The sequence below is a fragment of the Falco punctatus genome, assembly GCF_963210335.1.
Source record: "Falco punctatus genome assembly, chromosome: 14".
Lineage (NCBI taxonomy): Eukaryota > Metazoa > Chordata > Aves > Falconiformes > Falconidae > Falco > Falco punctatus.
The window spans coordinates 16,417,329-16,436,214 of NC_137594.1; the positions used below are offsets into that span (position 1 = coordinate 16,417,329).

Sequence of the window (18,886 nt, forward strand, 5' to 3'; positions counted from 1 at the left end):
CCAGGTGTGATCTCATGAGTGCTGAATAGAGGGAAGTAATCGGTCATCTTGACCTGCTGGCTATGCTGCTGCCAATGCAGCCCGTTTTTTGTTTTTTTGTTAGCCATCATCACTGCAAGGGTGCCCTGCTGAATTCTCTTCAACGTACTGTCCACCAGGACCCTTAGGTCCTTCTCTCCAAAGTTGCTCTTTGGCTACTGGGTCAAGAACTTGCTTTGTTTCATGGAATTACTCTGTCCCAAGTGCAGGACTTTGCATTTTACATCAAGTGTAGCAGTCAGAATCTGCTTCCTGGGAACTGTTAGGACAATGAAGTATGTGATTTTTTTTGTGTAGGATTTTTGTGAGGAGAAACATTTCCTCTTCAAATATGAATCTGAAAGTTGCAGATAAACTTATAGAAGATAGGGAATCCACTAGAAAACCTGGTTTTCTTAATATAACCTATCAGACCCTGTTTTTTTCCTTCAAGTGAAAAGACACACTGTCATTTAGGTCGTAAACTATTCCAGCAGTAGCATGGATTATTTTTTTTTTGCTATGCACTAATGAGTTGAATGTCTTTAAAAAATAATGTGTCCTAATAGGATAGTTGCATAGTATGAACCATATCATTTGCAGAAATACATGACTTTTAGCACTTAAAATACTTGCTTCTGCCTTCTAGTACACATGCCATTTCTACCTAGTAGTGGAAAATGAGGACGTGCAAAGGCATTTTGGTTTCTTGTGAGTTTGTACTAAAGCACTGACGTACAAGAACTTGAACAATCCCTTGACCCATCCCTTTCATCTGAGGAGACCACAGCACTTGAATGGGGCTGTCTGGCTGAGGGCATGAAACACAAGCTGGTGGCTCTGTCACCAGCTCACCAGCTATGGTTGGGTTGAGAGACAGGTAAGCTGTCCCTGCTTTCTCTGAATGAGAGAACCTTACTCTGCCTAGCTACCAGTTAAGTGTAACTTCCTTTTGGTGTTTAATGGGCTTGCAACTGAACGAGAGGTAATAATTTTGTACATTAATTTAAAAAGCACATTCTGCTTATAAGGGACGAGATAGAGGATGATAGGAAAAGTGTGGAAGACTTTGAAGACTTTTGTCTGGAAAACAAGGCAACTTCCCAGTGCTTTAAAGAAGTGTCAGGTGGGGGCCTGGAAACCAGATGAGATTTATAAGTACAGAAGAGCTATGCTGTAAGATGGGGGCTATAGAAGTTGTTCTGACCCAGTTAAGGAAAATTAAGGCAGCAGCAGAAGTGACGATGTGGTGCAAAAAAAAAAAGTTTCAGGGGCTCTTTTGGCACTTGTTTATTTAAGAAGGTTTAGGGTAAGCTTGAGATGAAGGCAAGATCCTTGACAGCCTACAAAGGCAAAGACAGATCTTGACGATAATTTGAGGGTGGCAGAAATTGGACTGATCTAGACAGTGTGCGGCATAATTAAATAGATGTTAAATAGACGTAAGTGATCTTCATCAGTTCATGTAATCACGCAGATGAGACTGGTATCAAAAAAGGTATCTGAAACTGAATTTGTTTGCTTGTCCTGATCCTTAAGGCATCATCTTGTCTGTGCTTCAACTAAAAACTGCAGTCCTTTGAAAGTATGGATTGCTGCTTTATTTGTCTCCCTGTCTGACACCTAGCACAACAGAATCTGGCTCTGAGTTGAGATTTTATACCAAAATACGTACTGAATTTAAATCAGTCTATGGTACTAAGTAAAGAGTGTGAAGAAGGCTGTGGGCTCCCCACCCCATTCAGAAACAGTACGACCAGTGGCGTTTGCTGCTGCTTTGGCCTCTCTGCAGCCTGCAAAATGTTGAATCCAGCTGCGTAGATAAGACGTTATCATTGCTATGTGGTTTTATTTTTGCTCTCTACGAAAAACAACTGGTAAGGCTTAACTAAGCGTTTGTTGTGCAGTACTTCTTATATGTCACGCCTTGACAATCAGAAGATGGCTGTATACCACATTATAGTCAATAGTTTAACTATTTGGGGGTTGTGGTGTGTGTTGAAGGTATTTTTTTGCACAGTATGTTTTTTTTTTTTTTTAAAAAAAGATTGTTGTCTTAGAGGAACAAAAATAACTTTAACCAGTATTATTTGGCTTGGGTTTATGTTTGTGTTTTGAGATAAACTATTAAAAAAACCCCAGAGCACAGTAAAATTACAAAGTGAGAACTGTGTTACAGAACAAATTAATTAAGATCTGCTTGTAGTTTAAGTATTACGAGTGAAATGCATATCTTGTGGAATATTAACGTATGACAACCAACCAAAAATGTGCATTAACTCAAGTTCTGTTTCCTTAGTAAGTAATTTTCAGTGAAAGCATTCCCAGGGGATTGCATAGAAATGCCTAGCTGCACATTTAGTGTTGCAAATTCAAATTCAGGCAATGGTAGTAGTAATTGAAAATAATGTTCCTCCTTTCTGGTGCAGGTGAATTGAGCAAACAGTGTAAATACAGTTTGTGCTGGACATACTGTTAAGATATGTAACATTAGGGTAATTGGCAAAACCTGAAAACTGTTTGACGGTCACTGTAGAATAAGGAATTTGAAGATTTTCCACAAAGGCTGAAACATGGTGAACATCTCTGAAGAAGCTTTTACTTGAGCGGTGGGGTTTTTTGTCTAATTTTGAAATAAATTCAAGCCATTAACTTTTGTACCTTCCAAGAAAAATAGCGTGCGTTTAAATGAATTCACTCTAATTTCATTTTGGTTCTGTATTATTTTCATAAGTTCCTTGTTTCTATGAGAGGCATTTTGTCTGCCATAATTCAGTGACCACATAAAAACATAGTTTGAGACTGGCACACAAAGGATATAGCAAGATGCTTTTTTTTCTTTCAAATCTGAGTATCAGGAACTCCTTGCATTACTGTTTTCTTAAGGGCTTAAATGAAACTGCTTGTGAACTGACATAAGATACCATTGTAATAATCTGTACACTGTTAGAATGACTGCGGCTGTTACGTGTTTTCAACACAACGGCAGGTCCGGATGCAGCCCTGGGATTGCGAGGCGCTCACACAAATACCGATACCACTCTTAAAGATTATTAGGATTTCGGTATACCTTCTCCCAGTTCTGTGTTCCTTTTTTTGACAGAAAAACCCTGTGATGATTCTTAGTTTTCTTTCTCCTCTGACATGTGAAATTTTTTTTGAACTTTTAAGGAAAATTGCATTGGCCTCTTCCCTCCTTCCTGCCCCTTGATGGAGAGTGAAAGGCACTTCCAGAATTTAACTGAAGAATGACTGAATCAGCTAGAAAATGCATGATGCTTCTAAATAATGTTTTCTGAGAAGTGCTCTTTTTAGTAAGCAAAGAGTTAAAAATTCAAAGTCATCATTAAAAAATCACTTTGACCTTATTCATAAGTGGGATTTTTTTGTTGGGTTGGTTTTTTTCTTCTCTTCTTTTTTTAGTGTTTTGGGTGGGGTTTTTTTGTTTTTTGTTTTTTTAAATACGCTGTAGGTATACTCACCAATCTAAAGCCTTTGTGATACTACACCACTCGTGTTGTGTCCTGGCTTTATTTGCTTGGGACTGGGGTTGCTGCTGAGGAATCCTGTTAATAAACTTCAGTCCTACAAAAAAAACTTGTTTACATTTATGTGCTATGAGTGTAGAACAAATTGTTTTTTGCAGAGCTGGCTTAAAAAAAAACAACCAGGAAACTAAGAGGTATATTTTTCAGTTACTGCTGTCTCTTGAAGGGTAATATGCAATCCTTTATTAGATTTATGCTCACTTTTCTGTGTTGTGTTTTAAAAAAAATGTTTACAAATGGAAACTTTTTTTGCATCTTTGATGTAAGAGGAACATCAGGCTAGTCATTTTCTAGTTACCTTTTGCTGGTATATATGTAGTTCTCAGAATAACTGAAGAACATGGATATTGGAAAACAGGGTTATTCGGGGTGCTTTTTCTCTGCTTCCAAGCTATGCTCAAGTCCTGCCAGTTTCCACTTGGCTTTTGGTGGTAGTTGTAGGTACAGATCCTGATTCTCAACACAATTCAGCATGTCAACTCGGAAGCCAAATTCCACCTGCTGTAGCTGGGTTTCTGTGACTGACCATGCAGATGTGACACCCTGGGACAGACTGGGGGAGGGCTGGGGACACAGTGTGCTGCTCTGGGCTGGGGGGGTGGAGAAGCCGGAACTTCAGGCTTGGGTTGTCATCAGGGAGTGATGCTGGGACTACTGCTTTGCAAAGGGTCCATCTCACGTGGTTCTTGGCATTGGAAACGCAGCTTTTTCATTCCAAACCCTCCACCTCCATCTGCCTAAAGAGAAATCCTCTCCCGTGCAATTCTGAAACTATGGGAAGCACCAGGCCCTCCACACACACAGTATGCTGGGACCGTTCTAGCCCCTATGAAAGATGTTCTAAGGCTGTAGAATGGAAACGCTAAAAATAAAAGCGAATCTGACCAGAACTTGTACTACTCAATGCCGTTTTGCACACGTAACGTGTTTTTTCCACCTGCAGAAGCGCTGGCTGTACGAGTACGGCACCTAGGCTCCTTTTCCCTCCTTTCGAGCCCGGTGAAAGGCAGGAAGACCCCGAAGTACCCGTGAGCGCCCCAAAAACAGCCGTAGGGGAGCGCAGCGGCCGCGGGCGGTGTGCGCGCAGGGTAACGTGCGGCAGCGCGCCGGCCCCGCTCCGCCCGCCGATCGCGCACACGGGCCCCAGCCCGCAGCCCCGGGCGCGCCTGGGCCCTGCGGCCGCCGGGCCGGGCCGGGCCGCCCCCGCCGGCGGTGCTGCCCCCTGCCGCCCGCCGATCCCGTCTGCACCTGCCGCCGCCGGAGCCGGGCCGCGGGCTCGTCCTCCCGGCGCGGCGCGGCCCGTCGCTGCCGCCGCGGCGAGGCCCGGCGGGGCTCCCGGCAGCCTGTGCCGTGCCGCGGGCCGGGCCAGACCGGTTCCGCCGCCGGAGAAACCGGCGCTCCGGGCCCGCCGCCGCCCGGCCCCGGGGCTGCGCTCCGGGCGGAGGCGCGAGGGAGGGCCGGGCCGGGCGGCGGGCGCGGGCCGGGGGCGGCGGGTGACGGGCCGGGGGCGAGGCCGGGGCCCGCCGGGGGCCCGGCCCGGCCGCCGCCGCCGCCCCCCTTCGTTGCGCGCGGCCCGTGTGCCGGCGGCCCAGCCGGGCCCCGCCTCGCCGCGCTCGCCAGGAGGGGCGGGGGCTGTGGAGCGACGGCAGCGAGCAGGCAGGCGCGGAGCTGCCCTTCCATAGGAGCCGCCATTAGCGCTGGGACCCGGTGACTGGGTCTCGGCGTCGGCGGCCGGCGCGGCGCGGGGAGCGGAGGCAGCCGGGGTGGGTCCCCGTTTGATGGATCCCCGGATAGCCTGGTTCCAGCCAGAGCAGCTCGGCCCCTCGAACCGCCTGTGGATGCAGATCTGGGAGACCACGCAGGGGGTCCGCAACCTCTACTTCCAGCAGCAACAGCAGCAGCAGGAGCAGCAGCAGCAGCAGCAGCAGAGCGCCCCCGCCGGGGCCGGCCCGGTCTCCCCGCCCGGCATGTACCGCGCCCCCCGCGCCGACCCCCAGCCCGACTTCCTGCCGCTCGAGAGCGCCAACAACCAGCACAACCGCAGCCACCACCAGGCCTCGCCGCCCCCGGGGGCCGCCGCCTGGGCCCGGCCCGCACGGGGGGGGCCGCCCGCCGCCGCCGCCGCGGCCGCCAGCAACAAGAGGAAGCGCGACAACAAGGCCAGCACCTTCGGGCTCAACTACAGCCTCCTGCTGGGGCCACCCGGGCAGGGCCGGGCCCCCGCCCTGGGGGACGAGCCGGCCGCCCGGGCCCAGGCCGGCCTGGCCGAGCCGCTCTACACCGGCACCCCCTGGAAGAAGAGGAACTACAGCCAGGGAGTCGTGGGGTGAGCGGCCGCGGCGCCGGGCCGGAGGGCGGCTGGTGTGGGGGGGTGCCGGGCCCGGCCCCGAGGCCCTGCTCGTCGGAGCGCGGCCGCCCGCCGGGGCCGGGCAAACGGCAGCGGGGCGGCGCGGTGCCGCGCACGGGGCGGCCGCCGAGGGGCGGCGGGGGCCGCAGGGCTGGGGCGCGGCCCAGGCCCGGTTCCGGCGGGTGGCGCAGGCTGGCCGGGCCGGGGCCGCCGCTCGCCGGCGGCGGCGGGGGGGAGACGGGGCGCCCGCGGCTGTCAGTGCCCGGCGAGGCCGGCCCCCGTGCGGCCTCCTGGGCTGCGCGGCCGGCCGGGGCGGCGACTGCCGGGGCGGGGGGAGCGCCTGCCGCGGGTGCCCGGTGCATGCTAATGGTGCGGGCACGCCTATCCGCAGGGGACGGGAGCCGCTCGCAGGCCGCTCCGCTGTCACCGCCCGTGCACGTGGGGCGCGGTACCGGCTGCTGGCCCGGTGAGGCGCCCCGCCGCTCCGCCGGCGCCCCGCGGCGCTGTACCGGGTGTCTGGCGGGGCCTGCGGAGCCGTCTCGCACCCTTGGCTGCTCACGCACACGCTGCGGGGCTGGGCCCGGGGGGGGCCGCTGTCAGCGGGGCAGCTCCGGCCCCTCGCCGCGCTGCCGGGGCTCTGCGTTGGGTGTGGGGCAGGCGCCTCGCAGCAGCTACAACTTGCCGAAAAAAGAATCATCTGCTGCTGTTAAACGGAGGTGCGTGTGCGTGGTGGTTGTGCAGGGAGAGTGTTTTTCCAGAGGTGACAGAGGGTACGCACACGTGCTGGCCCCAGGTCTCGGAAGGAAACTTGCATGCATGTATAGAACGTTATGGATTTCAGTATGGGATTATTAATGGTTTTCATGGGTCACTGACTGTGGAATGCGTGTGCTGATCTGAGTGTTTTGCTTGTAGTGGGTTTGTGTTAGCTCAGGTCTCATCGGTTGGCATTGAATGAGCCCACAGAGATCGAGGGCAGGCAAACCTGTATCTTATGCTTACCGGAATACTCTTTTGAGCTCTCACTCCTCCCCCCCCCCCCCCCTTTTTTTTTTTAAAACGCAGGGATAGCTTTTGATATGGGTGATGCCCTGGGTAAAAGCCATTTAGTAACTTATGTGGTTGGTTGTTGTTTTTTTTTAAGTTCCTGCTTTTCAAAATATAACCTTTGCCTTGACCCACAGCATACCTCTCCTCCCCGTGGCAGGAGCACGTTGACGTGTGTTGGACTGGTTAAGTGTGAGTTTCTGGTGTGGTGTCTGCAGGTGTAATACCCTTGCCAATCCTTCTCCTTTACAAACGAGTCTGGCTCGGTTCCAGGTTTCAGATGGCGGAGGTGTATGGTGACAGGCGAAGGCCCAGAAGAGCTCATTTTAGAAATCAGTTATGTTTTGGGTGCTGTCAGTTTGTGTGTGCCCAGCTTGTACCTAAGGGTCCTTCAGTCCCGTCCTGCTGGAAAGCATTGACCTCTTTGCCTTCCAAAATCCACCGTTCTGTAAGATTTGTCAAAATGACTCTTCAGGTTTGCTGGTTGCTTTGGAAGACAAACTCTTACTGCTTCTGGCTGCCTATTTTCTTGCCAGCTCCTGTGTTACTTTTAGTGCTGGGGTTATAATAATTCATAAAATGACACTGCAGAAGCATGCTATTTTAAGTTCTGTAGTCACTATACATTGGAACCTTCCATAACTTTCTTCATATGACTTAAAAGCAGTATGTGCAAAACATACCAAGTACTGCATTTTTGTAGGTTAGTTTTTGGACTCTGTCTTCTAGCTTGTCACTCACTTGAAAGTTGAGGAACATTTTTAGAAGTGCCTTTGTGTTTCTGTCTCGTAAATCTGTAAACTTTTTCCCTTTATCAAAGATACGGGGGAGGAGGGGGGAAGGGTGAGCTTCAGAAAGAGATTAATAATAATAATATGTACCAAAGTATTCAAGGTGGTAGTATTCAGCGTCTGTTGCTAGAGTAGAATTTTGGTTGAATCTTTTTTCAAACTCCAACTGGAAGTGTGTTGTAGACAATTTATTTTTTTTTTGAGTAATATCAAAAAGTACTGAAACATGTTGGTCTGCATTTGGTTTGACTGTCTAGTTTGTGGTATATATTTACGTGATGCTGAGGTTCTGTTTTAGCTGTTTCTTGTCTCCAAGATACACCCCTACATTGCTTTTCCTGAATTACAGAAGTGAATGGTGCTTGCTTCTAACAAGCTATTTATTCTAAAGGTATTTAGAGGCAGTTGGCTAACAATCTTGAATTAAAAATTGTGAAAACAATTTCTGAAAGGTGCTGAAGCCTCTTAGGAAAAGCACAGGGAACACTTAGGTCTTGTGAAGGTTGCGGTGTGACTGACTGGCTGCTGGCAAGGCTGTGTGGAACTGCCCGAGGTCTGCGCTGAGGTGCTGCCATCGCTCCCGCATACAAGTCTCTTTTTAATAACTAACTGTTGTAAGGTGTCTGTCTCGGGTCTTGAGATGCTGTACAGTAATGATGGATAGGGAGGTTTGTAACCTAGCAAATGAGATTATTGCTGAAGTAAATATTTATAATTGTTTGCAACATGAATTCCTAAAATTGTGTTGACTGGTTCCAACAGTTATTGAGAAAAAAGAAGATACCCGCGTTACTTGTGTGTTAACAGGTACCTTTTCCTTCCCTAATTGTTTCGATGCAAATTTTGAAAAAATAACAAAGGCTCTTAACACTTTTCCCTATATACCGTCCTGTAACTTTTTTCAGTTAATAGCTTTAAATTTTGAGCCTTCTGAATATGACAGCATTGTGGAACAGAACCATTTTCAGAAAGATCAGGCCTGATTTTCTGGCAAACAGTTGAATGCTGACATGTGGCATTCATATTTCCAGAGCAAGGATGTCACTTGTGTGTATGGCTGTGCAAAACCAGCTCTGAATACGCAATTATATTGATCAGCTCTTTGGAAAAACAGTCCAGTAATTTTTAGCTAGTTGGACAGTTTATGTAAACACATAGCAGCATGTAACTAGCTGTAAGAATATTTAGGTAAGGTAAACATGTTGGAATAGTAGAGGTTAAAAGTTAAGTATCTGTTCAGTCAAACCTTTGAGTTTTTTCTTTTCAGTTTTTTAATTTACATTGAGAAACATACTTTCTTAGTTAAGGCTACTTATACATATGAAGATATAGCCAAATAATTAAAAAATAACCCACAACAGTATTGTTTTCTATTCCAAGATAGATTTATTTCAAAATTTGCACAATATTTGCTAACATTCACTGGTGCTGAAATATTGACCTTCAACATGAGGGCCAGTTTTCATTCCCTCACAGAGTTAATGGTGCTATCGTATACATCATATTCTGGCCTATCTTTTAATATTTTCCTTTATTCTAAGTTTTCAGGCTTGCAGTTCAATTAATAATGTGTATGTTTGCATTACAGGTACTCTGCTTTGTTCTGGCACACTTAACTTTGCGACTTCTGAAATATTGCTGTAAATCAGTTGTCTTGTGCTGCCTGCAAGTTGCTTTGCACCAGGCGGATTCAACTTGCGTATCTTACATCCTCTGGGGACTTTGTCAACAGACAGTAGTGCTAAAAAGATCAGATAATGCAGAAAACGAATTAAAAGCCTTACAGCATCTGTATGATGTTACTGTTGACTTAACACATAACATGCGTTAAAAGAGTTTAATTGGATTTGCCTTGACACAGGGTACTTAGTAGGAAAACGCAAGGATGTAGAAGGATGTGTGGGTTGAGGTTTTGGAGGGGATTTGGGGTGAGTGTGTCTGTGTCCCAAGGGCAACAGTAAGTGTTAGTAGTAATGTTACTAGTGTCACGATTAAAAAGGAAGAAAAAGCATTTGGGGTTCTGAAACAGCTGTTTTACAGGTTTCGCTGGATTTAGATTGAGTCTAGCTAAAAGGTGACACAAGAACAACTGCTGAAGCCAGAAGCCTTCAGCATAACAAAACCCAAACCCAAAGACTTGCACATGAGTTTGACCTGTCTTCTCACAGGTTTCTGTGACTCTGGTGCCAGAGTCCAGTTCATACGCAGGTCCCAGGTAGGAGATGCGGATTTTGGGATGGTGTGGGGAGCTGGTTAGTTTTCACAGGCATCTGCAGCCAAAGGCAAGAACCCAATTAATGTGTGAGCTTAAGGAGGAAAATCTGTCATGTACTCCTGAGGAGGAACCTGGGTTAAATAGAAAACAGTGCGTTTTGAAAAACTGAATGCACACTGTTTTGAAGTACTGATAGAAACTGCCATGAAAGGGAGAGACTCCTGTGACCCCAGAGGAGGGGTCTGCGCATGGACGTGCACGCGCTTGCAGGCTGCTGAATTGGTTGGCAGCGAACTGAGCAGGCTTCAGCTTGATATAAGGGTTCCCAGCATGTTGCCCAGGATTACAGAGAATACCATGAAATAAAACCGCAACTACTTTAGGAAGAAAATAGCTTAAAGCCATACATTTTTGCTGTAGAAATTCTATTACGATTTATTTTTTTTTTTCCCGCGTGAAGTTTGTCAGCTTCTCAGGTCTTTTAATCTCTTTTTTTTTGAAAGAAGCTAAGTGCATTAAGGCAGGCACAGGCTCTTTCTCTGCAGGCTTTGAGCTGACCAGAGGGCGTGTAACTACAGTGGTGCAGCTGTCTGCCTGAGATAACTTACCCCGTGTCTCTTTAGTTCTTATTAGCTCAGGCCCTTGCGTGGTACCAGCCACAGCAGTGTGATTTCTACGTGGGTCGGAGCATGAACAGAAAGAGCTGAGTGTATTGTGAGCAGAGCAAGCGCGTGTACCTGCATCAAAAGGTCTAGCCAGACTGAATGCCTAACTTCAGGATATCTTTTAAATCCTAATCAATTGTGGTGTTTTCCATCATGTGCTCTTAAGCGCTTAAATCAAATGCGTGGGTGGTACTTGATTTGCTGTTGCATTACTCGGTACATATGAAAGCTTCACATAAGCGAAACAAGCGCTTTTGGGCGCAGCCTTCCGATTTCTGCTGAAAGGACGAGGTGTGTGTGCGTGACTTCTTAATATGTCTTCTGTTAGAGTAGTTGCGTGCGTTTTGGATTTATTGAAGACATGTATGTTAGAACTAGATTGCGGTTGCATTTACCATGTATGTCGTGTAAAAATGAGTTATTCGGGAGGAGTTCATAGGCACAAATCTGCTTCCCAGAAAAGCCTCTTAGAACAGTACTCTCTCCTCACGCTGTAGCTGCGTATGTGAGCTGTAAGGTAGAAGTGCAAGGATGTGACCTGGGTGCAAATTCTTTTTCTTGTATCCATCCGATAAGGTCCGCCGTCACTCTCCGTCTTGTCCTGAGTCATGGCACAGCACAGGTCTGGCAGTACCTGGTGACAGCTTGTGCAGCTCTTGAAGGCGGTGATCTGGGGTTTGTGGAAGTGAAACCACGCATTGCCCCACAGCCTCCACGGTAAGAAATTACTTCTGTTGGAGGGGCTGGGAGAGAGAAGCAGATTTACTAGGGGATGAAGATGTTGGACTAAAGGCAGTTGGAGGAAACATTTCGGAAATATACTGTAAATATTATATAACAGTGTTGTTTGTGCTTGCAGAATTTTGGAATGTGCCAACATTTTGGCGTGCTTTGTTTAAACAATTTAAGGAGGACTTCAGAGGCCTGCTGGTTTCTACATGTGCAGGGGAGCAGCATGTGAATGTATTCTCATGAACTGTTTTTTCTCCAGTTCTTATCTTGTGTTTGTGAATTGGACACCTATTTACCTTGGAGTGGCTATATAAGGAACAGAAGTTTGGCAGACTTTTTTTGGTACATAGAGATGTCTATATTAAGTAATAGGAAGAGTATGTGAATCCCTCTTGTGTGCTTGCTGCTTTCCAAGAGCAGATATGTGCTTTCTGTAGCAGTATGCATATGGAAAAAGAGGATCTGCTCACCCTTAATCTCTATTAGTATTGTATTAAACTATGTTGGGGTTGGAGCTCTTACTTTTTTAACTGGCAAACTCTTAGTGTAAGGTCAGTTTTAGGAAGCCTGAGATTATATTGTTGGTCCTGGGGGACACAAATAGATGGAGACCTGTATCATGAAAGCATATTGTTGCTTTTTTCAATCTTTCAATTTCTTTTTTTTTAAACCATCTTGATGTTATACTTTGTTCCTGAGCAGTTTCTATTAGCTTACTTAAAACTGGAGTACACGATCTGCTTTTTACCTTGGGAATTTGCAAATTTTTGAAATGCAGTTTCGATAAGTCTTGTACGTAACCTTACTATCAAAATAGGCAATAATATAAATGCTTCATATTTCTTTTTATTGACCTCATAACATGGCGATTCAGAATACATCTGTGAATATAGGGTATGTGATCCCAAAATAGCGTATATGCCAAAATTTAAGAGGTGATGGTTGCTTAAAATTTTTTGATGTTGCATGTGATGTAAACGAGTGGTTCCTGCATTGTCTTTGCTGGCTCTTGGAGCTGGCAGCAGTAGCGGAATGCAGCCTAGAGCCACCTTACATGTTGTGTTGAGAGGTGTGTATGCTGGTAGTGATCAAGTGACACAACCAGTGAAAATCTTGCTTAACACGTATTATAAGCAAATAAATGCTACTGCTGTCCTTCGTGAGCAGTTGGCATGCTAATTCATTATTTGAACATGCTGGGATTTCTTAAATTATGAGCATTCATCTTCCTGGATTATCTTTTTGGATGAACTGTCGAAGAGTGCTCAAGATGTCGGTCATATTTGAACATTGCTTTCTGTCCCTTTGCCTGGAAATTGGGACTAAAGAAAATACTCCTATAAGCAAGAAAAAGAGAGGAAAACTAGTGAGCTGGAGGCAGGCTTCAGATATTTTTCCTAGGCTGCAAATAGCTTTACAGAAGGAGCAATGTGAACTTTAATCATTTTGTAACTTCAATAGATAACGCAGCAGGAATTTTTTCCAGGAATACTATGAATGTCATAGTATTAAGTCAAAGCAAGAGATAGACGTGGATTGAGGCAGAAGAACTCTTGTTGGTAAGTTTGTACAAAAAACTCTCTTACAGATCTGTAGAGCCTGTGCAAATCTTTTTGGTAACTTTATGTTGATACTTGTGTTGTATCATGATCATGCGATTCATGTGTTAGTATTGCTGTAGTCAGTATAGATCTCTTGATGCTAGCTGTTCCCAATGATTACCTTTCTGACCCAAAATTTGTGTGAGACTGAGCAGCACGGCCTGGGAGCTGGTGGTGTACCACGGCCGCCTTTGAGGCCGTGAAGCTCTGAGGGCAGGTCGCAGGTAGGAGGCAGCTGCTCCAGGGCAGTTCTAGCACATCAGCTCAGTGTGAGGATGAACTGGCTGCGTGACTGGGTCTGAGGATGTCTTATGCCGGTACATCAGCAACATCTGTTAATTTTCTTCCTCCCGTGGTGACAATTAAGATTATTTGGCAGCCCTCATTCCAGATCAGCCTCTCTGACAGGCTCGTAATGTCCTCCATGGCATGAGAACTACATCTGAATTATTCAAAAGCGATGTGCAGCTAAAGGGGCACAGTCTTGCTACAGTTGCTTGGGAAGGTTTTACGGTGCGGAGTTCTCCATCACCATACTGTACTGCATACATCTTGCAGGGTGGTTTTGCATTGCATTTTACAGGATTTTTACTGGAAAACCGTGGTAGCAGAGGCTCAAATACACGGAGGCTTAGGATCAAAGTAGGCAACTGTGCATCTGCGCTCTTCTGTCTTGTCGCTGTGATTAATTAGGGGGGACATAGCCAACACTATATTGAAAATGTTGTTAGACAGCATGGAGGAAGTAATGATGTGATTCTACAAGTAATGAGATACAACAGTGGGCAAATACAAACGTTAAAGTCCTCTAGAAACTTCCGAATCGGGGAAATGAGGGTACCAGAGGAAGAGGTGTGTAGGCAGTAGGAACATTGGCTTATCTTCACTCAGTGTAGATTTACTTCCAGGTAGATTTAAGTACACGCATTTCAAGTGTCACATGCTTTCTTACAAATACTTTGTTTACGGACCCAGTAAAATCTGAAAGAACTTGCATTAACCTGTCACAAATACCAAGTACAGATAAGCCCTTCAAATAAAGTCGTACTGTAATTAGGGTAAGAATACCACTGAAATGCAGTACGCAGGAGTATCTTGCTGTAGTCTGATGACTAAGGTGTTGATCTTACTGTTAGATGTCAGTGTGTAGTCTGAAGATAGTGAGTCCTTAATCAAAGTTTGTTGACCTTGCCTGACCTCTTGATGTTATGATTGATGAAGACTGAAGAAGTATGATAACGTAACTCTCTTTGTCTCACTGTGTTAATTTTAGAGCTGTTCACTTCCTCCGTTGCTTTAGGAACAGCTGATATTTTCTTGAGATTACTAAAAGCAAAAGGTTTTTTAGTTCTGTTTTTGGGGTTTTTTTGTTTGTTTCTTCTCAAGGGGACGGTGACAAAAAGCATGCTCCTTTATATACATTTACATTCCTCCCCCTTCTCCCTCACTGAGATTTTGGCTTTAATCTAAAATAAGCATGCATATCGTTTTTGAAAATTGTGTAAAGTTTTACTCTGGACTTGTGCCTTGTCAAGCGTGATGGCTTTCTCTCTTACATAGTCCGAGGTACTCCTGGTTGGCAAGCTTTCTGCAACTGTCAGTTAAATCACTGAGTTAAACGTAGTGTGGTGAAGGAACTGCCTTCATTTGAGTAATGATCACAATTGTAAATTACAGTCTTGGGCCAGTATTGAGCCAGGCTGAAAAAATGAAGTCCTGATAGTTGATTTTATTTAATTTTTGCTTTGTTATGTCACACTCTTCTTCAGTTGGGTGATGCAACTCGCGTGCTTGAGGAGCCTCTATTTACTTAGCTTTCTGGTTGTGTTTTGGACTCAGTGTCTTACTCACATTCATCCACGGGGATTTTTCCTTGTGGTAGTCATACTTGGCAGGTACTCACAGGAGAAAATTTACATGTTGATTTTTGCCTCGAAGAGCTGGTTCGTTTTTTGAGGTAAGCAGCTTCTTTACATGCACCTCTGCTTCCAGCCTCAGGTGGAAGAGAAGTTTTGCCTCATCGAGCGATTGGATTTCCTCTTACGGGATAGTTTTTGAGATCAGGCAGAAGGGATGGTACTATCTTGCTTTTGTTGCTGTCTTGTAATTATATTACACGTCAGCTGCAACCCTTTTCTTAGCTCAAATCTTACCTAAATTTGAATTAACTAGTGGTCTTCTGAAGCTGCTCTTGTTACAACTTGGCCAGATGTGACAGGGTATATGTAGGTGGTAAAAGATAATGTTTCAATGGCAGTAAGTAGCAGTGTCAGCTCCTGGTATAACAGCACAGAGTGAACGACGAGAATAACTGTGTAATAACAAACTTTCTCATTTCTTGTATAATGTGGTATTTGCCTGTAGGCATTAAGTCACTGAACATTATATGCTAGAATAGTTCATTGCAGCCTTGGCTCCTCTGAACCGTACCTGCTTCAGGCATGCTGAAACGTGCTTTTACCAGTTGCTATTGATTCAGCAGTTTGTAGAGCTCGCAGACACCCTCTTGTGCTTCTTTGATCACTGGTCTCCACTACTGCATCTTCTACTTACTTTTTTGGTACACTACGCACATTTGCTTAATCTTCACATTATTACTGAAATTATTTTGCAAGAGTGGTTTCAGTAGGTGAGTTGGATGAGTTTGGAGTGGGTTTCAGAGAGCTCTGCAGAGCCCCTCACTCTGTTTGCTGCTTTAGTCGGAAGGCCGCGCACAGATATGTTAATGTACAACATGTGGATGGTGTGAGGAGGTGTGTGTGCAGTGCCAGGGGTGTCCCATGCTAGAGTGGGCTCCAGCATTCGCCTACATGATGCTGAACCTGGGTCAGTTGTGAGGATTTAACTCTCAGACCATTAGAAGTCCCTTTTTTTCAGTGTGATGATTTTTTTCGTCCTTATGTCCAAACAGAAACCTAGCAACTGAGGTTCAGCTGAGCAACTGAAATCTTTTATTTAAGGCATCTTTCAGCATATGTTGGTGTTTCTGAATTTTCAGGTTTTGGACTCATGGAAGATATTTCAGTGAAGTGTTTTCTGGGCTTATATTGCTAATTTTCTGACAGATGTACTACCTGAAGCTTCAAGGAAAAGAAGATGATAAAAACCATGATTTGATCCGCAGGTTTAGTGAAGAGACTGGCTTCTCCAGATACTCTGAAGGATGAGACTGGTTACCTGCATGGAGGAAGAAGCATTTCTTCCAGTTCCTGACACCACAGCTCTTGAACGTGTCTTTTATCACTGGGCTAGTAGAAATGACCTCGGGAAACGTTTTGCTGTCATCTGCTTAGGCATTGTATTTTTGGTTTTGTTTGTAGCTCTCTAGCCCAGAGTGATAAGCAGAGCAAAAGGAGGCTGGTGACTCTCCAAAATATTTTGCAGGTGGAGTGCTGTCCTCCTAGCCCAAGGTTTTTCTGAGCCCCGTGTATCCTGCCTTGCTAGTGGGAGTGTCTGAGCACAAGAGAACAAACCAGAATATGAACAAACAGCTTCTAATATATACCTTCTAAAAGAGTGTATTACTGCAGCGTGAGTCCCAAAATGAGTACTGCGTTGTTTAATGTGAACATAGTTCACTGTGTACACCCTTACTGTAAAGATAACAAATCATCAAAGTAAAAAGCTACCTGAAATGTTCCTTGTACCTTGCCGTAGCATGTGTGATTGTTCCTCCCTATCCTCCTGCAAAATGCACCCACTCCAGTCACTTTTGAGCATTTGGAAGTGGGAGGGAGAACTGCTACTGGGATTTGAATTTTGCCTGGATATGACCAGCCACGCGTCTAAACTTGGGTTGATATTGTAGCGGAGTGTCACCAAAGTGCAGCAACAACTACAAAATGGGTGATAAGCTGGTTCTGAATATGCGCTAAACAGGTGGATTAGGATCACTGTCCATTTTGCTTGGAGGATATAAATATAGCATGCAAACTTAAAACCTTGTGGTTTTAATAGCAAATGCTAACTTCAAATCTTTTCATAAGAAGTTTTGAATATTTTAATATGAGATGCAACCAAAGTGACTTGTGGCTCATTTCTGTGTTCCTTGAATGTTGCAAAACCCTGTGCAAAAGTCTCCTCTTGAAAAAAAAGATAAATAAAAAAGCTACCCAAAACTGTGATCGTTAGATGATGTTGGGAAAGCTTTAGGAATCTGCATTGACTTTCCAGGTAGCATACTGGCACTTCAAATGTATTTTGAAAATGTTATGCTAGAGCTGAAAAGACGTTAATGAACTGCAGCTGTGGCTAGTTACTGGACTTAATATTTTTATGTTATTATTTTAAGTTTAGATCTAATGTGTTACTGAAGCAGAGGTGTTTAGAGTTTTGTTCTGTTCTTGGTTCTTCGGCCTACTTAGCAGCTAGAAAGCAGGCTCGCTGCACAGCTGGACGTGAGGCGGCTTTCTGGAGTCGGCACAGTGCGCTCTGAGGTGTGTGGGACTAATTTGCAGGCCCCCAGTATGTGAGCAGTACTGGCTGCTGGTAGGAACTTGGACTTCAAGCAGCTTTTTGACTTGCCTTTGGGGTGAACAGCGTAAGCCTGGGATTGTGATAGTATCCTTCTTCCTTCTTAGGGACTGGTGTGGACATTTGAAAGTTTAAATCAACTCTGGTGGAAGGAGACAGGAGTTTGTAATGCCATTGCTGGCCTTCTGTTCGTTTAACTAATCTTTCAAGTGAATTAATTTCCCAAGTCATAAACAAGAATAATATTTGCTAGGCAGAACCCGCTGTGTGTGGAATTTTCTCCACACTCTTCTGTGTCAGAAAACGCTGTTCTGAGCCCCGTGCAAGGGTTGCCTGGCTTCATGTTGGGGGACCTGCCACACGTGCAGCTATTTACATGGTGACAAAGGTCTATGCTGCAAGTTTCTAGCTTGACCTCAGATGGAGATTTTTTTTTCCGATCACACGTTATCCATCGGAAATGCTCATAAGCCTGCTGGGAGTGTGTTAGTCTCACCTCTGCCCAGTTATGTGATGTGTTCTCATTTGTTGGCAGGTCACAGATTGTTTTGTGTGTGTGATAATATTTACTGCACTGGCAAAAGAGTAGCAGTGTGCTAATGATGTATAAAGAACCGTCCTGCTAGCCTGGCTTTATGAACCAAACAGAAAGGTGTATTAGCTGACCTGCTGTATCGCTCGGTTCTGGTTTAATAGCAACACCACTGGTGATAATTTGCAAAACTGATCTAATACACTTTTTTTGGTTGTAACTGCCTTCTCCTGCCTGTTGTGCTGGTACAGAAGGGGTCAGACCTACTCACAAGCGTTGTGATTTGCTGGCTGTGGCTTTCATTACAATACTAACACAAACATTACTGTGTTACTGGGAAAGTTCAGCTAAAATAAACTGAACTACTACTGATACTGATAGTTACTTTTCCTTTTTGTTAAGCTCTTATTTAAAAAAAACCACAAACTGTTATTCAGTCTTTTTGATTTAGAGGGTTTTAAGCAAGGGGAACTGGCAGGCTGAGGAATTACTAATCCTCCACTATAAGGAAATAGATACCTTTAGCTTCTCTGTGGTTTTAGCTGTTTGGAAATTTACCTCAAGTTGTAATTATGGAATGTATGAAGTGCATGCTAACACTTGCACTTGAAACTTGGAGGCTTTAAAACATATATATCTGTATTTTAAATTAGGAGGTTGCAAACTGCATAGCTGGTCTGTATATGTAACTGTTCCAACAGACTAATACTATTCTCCAAGTGAGCTAAAGAAAAACCTTGTGGTAGTATTTTATAGGTGATGTTGGAATTACTGGTGTGTTTCCAGATAATTAGGTATTACTGAAGTTGAAGCCTTTTTGTCGTTATGAAATAAAACTGCAATTTCCCATCTCTGTGCTTCCCACTTCGTTTTTCCTGCACAAAACCTTTCTCTCCTGCTTTATCTTGTTCTTTTGT

General features: G+C 45.2%; 1 protein-coding gene across 1 annotated transcript in view; it reads left to right on the top strand.

The window, feature by feature from the left end:
• Positions 1-3,531: 3,531 nt before the first annotated feature.
• Positions 3,532-18,886, top strand: part of TENT4B (terminal nucleotidyltransferase 4B) — a 44,427-nt gene continuing 29,072 nt past the window's right edge. Inside the window, exon 1 of the mRNA XM_080411223.1 lies at positions 3,532-5,892. Coding sequence (XP_080267349.1) covers positions 5,345-5,892 — 548 coding nt within the window. The 5' untranslated portion in view covers positions 3,532-5,344. The remainder of the gene's footprint in view (positions 5,893-18,886) is intronic.